Source organism: Citrus clementina, unplaced genomic scaffold (assembly GCF_000493195.1).
Source record: "Citrus clementina cultivar Clemenules unplaced genomic scaffold, Citrus_clementina_v1.0 scaffold_4, whole genome shotgun sequence".
Lineage (NCBI taxonomy): Eukaryota > Viridiplantae > Streptophyta > Magnoliopsida > Sapindales > Rutaceae > Citrus > Citrus x clementina.
Window position 1 is genome coordinate 20,337,355 of NW_006262274.1, and position 8,429 is coordinate 20,345,783.

The 8,429-nt window shown below is 33.4% G+C and overlaps 2 protein-coding genes across 2 annotated transcripts in view; one reads left to right on the forward strand and one right to left on the reverse strand.

Annotated features, from left to right (window-relative positions):
• Window positions 1-1,846, reverse strand: part of LOC18044364 (putative pentatricopeptide repeat-containing protein At1g13630) — a 3,383-nt gene extending 1,537 nt beyond the window's left edge. The window contains 3 exon segments of the mRNA XM_006437778.2: window positions 1-5; window positions 7-946; window positions 1,174-1,846. The exon segment at window positions 1-5 is cut by the window's left edge and continues 1,537 nt beyond it. Of these exon segments, the coding sequence (XP_006437841.2) occupies window positions 1-5; window positions 7-946; window positions 1,174-1,624 (1,396 nt within the window). The 5' untranslated portion in view covers window positions 1,625-1,846.
• A 4,650-nt stretch (window positions 1,847-6,496) lies between these two features.
• Window positions 6,497-8,429, forward strand: LOC18044365 (DNA-3-methyladenine glycosylase). The gene is made up of 5 exons (XM_006437779.2): window positions 6,497-6,938; window positions 7,513-7,570; window positions 7,681-7,764; window positions 7,886-8,027; window positions 8,132-8,429. The coding sequence occupies exons 1-5, from the start codon at window positions 6,548-6,550 to the stop codon at window positions 8,408-8,410; spliced, it is 954 nt and encodes a 317-aa protein (XP_006437842.1). The 5' UTR covers window positions 6,497-6,547; the 3' UTR covers window positions 8,411-8,429.

The window sequence follows — 8,429 nt, forward strand, 5'->3', positions numbered from 1 at the left end:
CACTTATCTTGCTTGCAAAGGCCACGGATAAGTATAGAATATGTTACAAGATCTGGTTTCAAACCAACAGCTTCCATTTCATAAAGAAGTCCCAATGCTTCATCAATCCGTCCACTTTTACACATGCTGCTGAGCAGTACACTGTACGCAATGACATTCAACTTAAAACCCTGTGAGAGCATTACTTCCCGCAATTTTAGACCTTCCTCAACATTGCCTATCCGGCAGTATCCACATATGAGGACTGTGTAGGTTACGATATCTGGATCAGAACCTTTAATTAACAATTTCTGGATAACCTTCCAAGCTCCACTAATTTGACTAAGCAAATGAAACCCTTTGGCAAGAATAGAGTAGGTTATTGCATCAGGCTCCACCCCATGCCTCCCCATATCATTCGTGAACTCTAATGCCTCTTCCATGGAACCAGCTATACATAAACCATGAATAAGAATATTATAACTAAATGCATCAGGATGTAGTCCATATTTGAGCATCAGACAAAATAATCCCTTTGCAACTTCAGCAAATCCCAATTTGCAGTACCTAGACATGATGGCATTCAATGAAACAACAGAAGGCCCAAACTCCTTCCCTGCTGTCTCCTGCAGGAACAAAATTGCATCTTGTAGTCTGGACTGCTGACATAGACCATCTATAACTATAGAATTAGTATATACATTCCGTGGAGTTTCACTAACTTTAATATCATCATACAGATCCCACATGATGTCTGTATGCCTCAAGTTGTACAACAAACTGTTATAAGTTTGTATCGAAACTTTCAAATCCAACTCTTTCATCTTGGCAATTACAAAAACAGCATCATGAACCATTCCTGTCCTTGAATAAACAAAAGCCAGTATATCCCATACCTCTCTGTTTGACTCAAAACCCCTGAAGCTGTGCAAGAGCAACTCACAAAGAGAAGGAGCAGAACCAGAGCCTAGCAGAAATCACATAAAATCTATAAACAATAATCTGCAAATTATAGTGGAAAATATTACCCACAACTACTAATCATCTGAAACCGGATCAAAATAAAAAACAAATTTGAGCTAAATCCAATAAAAAAAATTTAAGTTAGAGATGGGCTACCACTATAATTAAAATATCAAGAAGACTAGATTAAAGTGTAAAAAATTTAAAACAATTAAAAAAAAAAAAAAAAACCTTGCTCTTGCAGAATTTGCTCCAAGACCAATCTTAACTCCTTGAAACTCCTCTCTGCTGCCAATACATGGGCAATCACAAAGCTTGCGAACAGCGAATGCTTAAACCCGCAATGAATTTTTAACCAATCAAAAAATGTCACCGCTAAATCCAAGCTCTCAACCCTCAGACAATCAATAATTAGATCAACTTGAAACTCACTCAGCCTCAAAATTAAATTTTTTGAGTCATCCCCGTCAATGAATTTTTTAAAACCTAAATTTCTTAAATTTGCAATGATTTCGGGAACTGGGTCAGCAGGGGTTTGGTCAACAGAGTCGAATGAGATGGTGGGCTCGTCGCTTGAGAGTTTGGCCGCGGAGACGGAGGGTTTAGAGAAGATTGAGGAAGAGAACGGCGAAAGCAACTGTCGTTTCTTTCTGAAATTGAGAAGAATCCATTTCTTGAGCATTCAAATGGGTCTAACGAAAGGTTGCTTGCTTGTATGTTGCTTTCTTTGCTTCCGGGAAAATAAAATAAGATAAAAAATGGTAGAGAGAGAGAAAGGCGAGAGTTTAGGGTTTTAGGAGAGTTTGATTGGGAGGGATTAGGGCTTTGGAGAGCCGTTTTTTCCCCGGCAATTTTGAAAGTCTAGAGAGAGATATGAATGTTGCAAACCGCTACTTTGATAAAATAAAATGTGTGACAGTTTTCTTGTACTTTGGGTCCGGCTACGAGCCACTTATGCATTCAGTTGTTGGATACGCTTAAATGAATGAATCAATTAAGATCCAACGACTTCAGTTGTTGGATATATTTGAATGAATGAATCAATTAGGATTCAACGAATGACTGGGTACATTATAATTTTCTCTGGTACCTTGATATTATTAAACTTTTGTTTAATTTCTTAATGATTTTGGCATGGGAATGGGATTGGCAAATCCCGATCGAGACTTTCCGATTGCCAACCCTAGTCCATGGCATCATATATAACAATTTACAGAATTTGGGTTTTCATTTTATCATTTTACTTCCGCAGCAATTAATAGAGAATTTAATTATAAGAAAGCCACGTGTATAAATTATAATCATACCAAATGAAATAAAAATTTTGGGTGGCGGCTATTTTACCTTAAATTTTTAAATTAAATTTGGATAAAAATTAGTATTTAATGATGATTATTTATCCATTATTTAGTTGTTTGAAATTGAAATTGTAACTCATTATTTGTATTAAAACGTTACGTAAAAAGTTTAGGTTATAATAAATTAACTCTTATCATTGTATTATTTTGCAGCTGATATTTTATGCATTATGCACATACATTACAAGAACACCAAGCTGTTGCACAGTACGATCTCTCAATGCGACAAAATTAAGCTTAATAGCTTATATAGTTATGTTTAAGGGGGTACGGGCACATCATACGCCTACTTGCATATCGACAATCAGTGACTTTGCTCGCAAACAAACGCCTGCTGCCCATTTTGACAAACAAACACGCATAAGAAATACAAGAAAGACTTTGGGAGTAAAATTTATAGATGAAATTTCTCTGTCTATGCAGGCAACAGTTGTACCTCAAAGCTCCCGAGGGATAAGAGTACAAGTTAAGGGTGATTCCTTCGGTCCCATGAATATTTTCATTGAGACAACCACTGCAACTAAATGCCTCAAAGCTCCCAAGGCATAAGAGTACAAGTGAAACTAAAAGCACACCTTAAGGCCATGTTTGGCTGTAGGGAAAGAGGAGAGAGGAGATAAGAGGAAAATAGAGGAGAATAAAGGAAAGGAGAAGAAAATTATGGGGAGTTTAATTTCCTTTGTTCGGTTTAGGATAGAATTAGAAGAGAAAAAGAATTTTATAAATTTTTTTATCTAGACAAATTTACCCTTGTATTATATTATATATATATATATATATTAAATTAATTAAAATATTAAAAATATGTTTAACTATTTAAAAATTAGCCTCAAGGTTAATGTTTCAAATGTCCTAATTATATTTATAGTGCTTTTACCAATTGTTATCCAAGTGCTTTTATCAAAAGTACTTTTTTTCTAAAATAAGAAACATTAATACTATTTAAGAAATAGCCCATAATATTACTACAAAATAATTAAATTTCAAATGCTTCAATGAAATAATAAAAAATACTTAATCAAATTTCAAAATATGACTGTAACATCTTCAAATTTCAAAGACATTCCAAAATATGAAAAAATAAAAAATACTTCGTCAAATTTTAAGTGCTCAAATGAGTTAAGCTAGATATTAATAAACTATAACATCTAAGTGCGCATGAGTTAATTTCATCATTAAGGACGGAAAAGTTTAACCTATGTTTCTCTATCCTCATCACAAAGATTGTAAAAAACATTGAGCGTTGCACCATCACGAGTAATTTGAGTGGTGGCTCTAAGTCATTCTATCGTTGTAAGACCACTAATCTTCTTCAACTCTTTACTTAATCCTACTTGTTTGTCATTGATTTCTTGTCCCATAACTCGACTCACGACATTAAAAGAGTCTTTTATTTGTGCAACGATAAGAGTTGTTAGCTCTTTAAGTTCTTCATACCACAGTTGCAACATAATTGGACCCTAGATTATGATCTAACATACATCAACCATTAAATTGTAATTAGTGATCTAAAAGTATAATTAACTAAATTATTTTTTAGATCACTAAAAACACCTTTTGGGTTAATGTAATTTACATTATTATGTAACTTAACAATGCCCGTTAATAAAATGTGTGATAAGAGTTTTTCGTCTACGGATTTTAATTAACATTTGTTAAATTTCTTAATGATTTCTTATCTAAGAATAAAGCTAATGCTCTATGCTAGGGTTAATAGAATTTCCCGAACCGTGATTGGGATTTGGGACACATTTCGAATGGATTAGGATTTGCTATAAAATTTTATCTTAATTCACTATTTGGGCTGGAATTTAAGATCCCAATTTTGTCCTAATTTATTATTTCGAACATGATTCGAATGTTAGAAAATCCCATTGAGAGTCCAAGTGTCCGAGTTTGGGTTTTCAAGGTTGTTTGACAAGTCGATTTGATGAAGCATAAAGATCTGTCATATTTATTATATTCATATGCCAAGTCATATTAATAAATCAAAGAGATCTGACATGTCCAATAAAGTCAAATAACATGTCGTTTATGACAAAATCTACATCGTGTAATAGCAAACTTAGTTGGGATTTGGAATTTGATTAGGATAAGATCGAGATACATTTTTTTTGTCATGATTTACTGTTTGTGACAGAATTCAAGACAGTTGTTCTGTCGATTTAGTATTTAAGACGAGATTGATATTAGCAATCAATTCCCGATCTAGACTTCCCAATTGCCAACCCTAGTCTACAGCATTATATATAATAATTTACAATATGTGGTTCTTCATTTTATCACTCCACTTCCACAACAATTAATAGAGTACCGAATTATAGGAAAACACATGTATAAACATATCAAGTGAAATAAAAATTTTGGGTGCTATTATTTTGATTTAAAATTTTAAATTAAATTTTGATACAAATCGTGAACCATTAATTAAGCAGATATTAATCAAAATAGTATTTAATAATGATTATTTATCCACTATTAGGTTGCTTGAAATCTATAACTTAATATTTGTATTAAAAATTTTAGTAAAAAGTTTTAGAGCTTGTTTGTTTTTTATTATAAATCTTAATTTTACTTACAATCAGACTTTTTAAGAGTTTTCATTGTTTGTTTTTTTATAACTTATATCTGATTATAAGACATTTAACTTTAAATGAAAAAAGTTAAGATTTTTACCTTTATATGAATAGAAAAATATCTGAATAGAAAATATTTTTTTATTCTCAAAACTGCCCCTAACAAATATCTTATTTTACACTACAAAACCAAAATCATCGATTCTTACGCTTAGACTTTATCAATTTACATCTCGGCTGAAGACAATACTCTGAGCAGATTGTAGCCGTTTGCCTTATCATGGCAATATAACTATAGTTCCTTTCACATTTTTGATCTTCTAAACAATTTAATAATCATAATAAAATTTATAATTTTTTATGTGGGTGGGGTTTAAACTACAAATCTCTTATTTTCAAAACAAAAGATTTTACCAATAAAATTAGTTGATACCCACGATATAAATGTATTGGATATATATATTTTTGTAATTGTTTTTTCAACTCTAATTTTTAATTATTTAACTTATGAAATTTATAACAATTATATATCCTACCTACAAAGGACATAAATGTCAAAACTCTAAATTTGAGATATTGTTTGTTCATAAAACAAACAACTTAACATTTATATTCAGACGTTTAAAAAAGAAAAACAAATATGTCATTCAACTGTTTATATTAAGAGATATTCAGACTTCAACAAAATCTAAACTTATTAAGATTTCAGACAAAAAAAAAAAAAAGGGTACCTTAGTTATAATAAATTAACTTTGTATCATTATTCTTTTGCAGCTGATATATATATGCATAATGCGCATACGTTACAAGAAGACCAAGCTGCTACACAAGGCCATTCTCAATGTGACATCAGGTATGCAGAAAAGTAGGCTCACTAGCTTAAATTTAAGGGGGTACGGGCACATCATACGCCTACTTGCATATCGACAATCAATGACTTTGCTCGCAAACAAACACACAGAAGAAATACAATAAAGACACGAGAGACACGAGAGTAAAATTTATAGATGAAATTTCTCTGTCTATGCAGGCAACAGGTATGCCTCAAAGCTCCCAAGGCATAAGAGTACAAGTTAAGGGTAATTCCTTCGGCCCCATTAAATATCTTCACTGAGGCAAACACTGCAACTAAATGTTCTAATCATTATAGACTTTTCCCCACTTCGAGGCTGCCATTAGCTCTGCCACTGAAGCTAAAAGCACACCTTAAAAGTTTCTCAAATATTCAGGAATTAGCATTATTTGAAATGATCTAATTGTATGATTCAACTATTGGTTATGGATTGTAAATCACAGGTTTTGCATCATTTTACGTATATTTTAGGGGGGGCGAACAAGCTTTGTGATGCAGCAGACACTATAAAGAAAGAAAAAGGGAATCACTATGATGACTCCAATTATTTTAAATGCAAAAAATGATAAGAATCTTTTGCATAAAAAAAAAAAAAATCCAAATACATCATTGGTTTTGCTTAAAACCCAAGAATCAAATAGCAAGTCCATTATGAAGTTCACACTTCACCAACTTTAGCTATGACTTCATAAGGTCCCCTACACTTTAAAGTTTAAAACCCCAAAACCTTTTATTGATACAACAATCAACCTTTACATCTACCAAATTTAAGATACAACAATCACACAAAAGGACTTTTCTTTTATCTTCTCTCCAGCATGTCTAAAGCAAACGTAAGAAGGCATATTTTGGAGAAGAATAGAAGTCCAAAAGAAAAAGAGCCGAAGCCAACTCAGAGTTTATTATCTAAACACTTGAAAAAAGTCTACCCCATTGGCCTTCATAGGAGCTCTTCTTCATTATCTTTATCATCACTATCACTGTCCTTGTCACAGAACTCGAACGACTCTTCTGTTACAGACAATTATAATTCTCCGCTGGAGCAGAGGATTTCGTTAGCCCTGCGTTTGATTACGCCACCTGAAAGAAGAGAAGTCACGGTGGCTAAAAACGTTCAACCACAGCAACAGCAACAACAGCAGCAGCAACAAAGTCAGGATTCTTGTTGTGGGGAACTGAAGAGGTGCAATTGGATTACAAAGAATAGTGGTAAGCTCCATTTTTTATCAACCAAGAGTTGATTCGAACGCATAATAGTTAATACTACGTGCTTCAGATTTTTCCATGGCGATTCATTTTTCTATGTGATAATAATACAAGAGAAAAGTTTCTTAGTAGCTAAACTTTGACATTGTTGTAGTGGTTAGGTTGTACAATCTATTCTGTGCTTGTGCATTTGAAAAGAAAGGATTTAGTGAAGTCTACAAGCGTCAAATACTATTAGTGGTTAAGAGTTCAATATAAGATGAATTAAAATGATAGAACTAAATACTCTGTGTCATCATCGTGGCCATTATAATGGGGGTTGTTGCAACTGTTTGGGCTCCTCAACGCTGATATAAATAACTCTTTTAAGGCATTCATGTTCCAACTGTACAGCATATATGTATTTAAGTCGTATGTTTTGAATTCAGAAATGGCAACTGGTAATCCAAAGTGTTGTTCAACATCTCTACCTACTCTACTTTTTTCGATTGCTCACTCTTTGAGGACATTAACATGTACTCACCAAGATGTATTTGATCCATGGAAAGTGTGGATATTAACACGAATTTTGATGCAGATAGAGTTTATGTTGCATTTCACGACGAATGTTGGGGAGTTCCTGTTTATGATGACAAGTAAGTCAGCTGTAAAAATCTAAACCAGTATTCTAGCAGTAATTGTCTGTGAGACATGTCATGCAGCATGCATATACTAACAGGTATATGTTATATATTGTTGAAAAAAGTCAATTGTTCGAGCTGCTTGCATTGTCTGGAATGCTGATGGATTACAACTGGACTGAAATTTTAAAAAGAAAAGAACTGTTCAGGTTCTAACTCTGCACCAACTCCATTCTAATTCACCACACTTGAATTAATCTCTGTTTCACCAAAAGGCCTTGGATCATTTTAATATGCACTGAAACAAGATTGAATTTGTTGATGAAATAGAGAGGCATTTGGGGGATTTGATCCAAAGAGTGTTGCCAAAATGGGGGAGAAAGAGATCCTAGAAATATCCTCCAACACAGCAATAATGTTGGCAGAGTGCAGAGTGAGGTGCATAGTAGACAATGCCAAATGCATAATGAAGGCAAGTTTACAAATTTTAATGCCTTTGCATAAACTTTTTTTTTTTTTCCTTAATTTTGTTTTATAATCCTGAGATGCCAACTTAATATAGTTACCCAAATGCAGATTTTGAATGAATTCGGATCTTTCAGTAGCTTTATGTGGGGTTATGTGAACTTCAAGCCAATGATCAACAAATTCAGATACCCCAGAAACGTTCCCCTGAGATCTCCGAAAGCTGAGGCCATTAGCCGGGACTTATTGAAGCGTGGATTCCGGTTAGTCGGACCGGTGATTGTGTACTCATTCATGCAAGCAGCAGGGCTAACAATTGATCATCTTGTTGATTGTTTTAGGTACAGTGAATGTGTAAGCCTTGCAGAAAGACCTTGGAGGCATATCTAACTTCAATTTGTGCTAACAC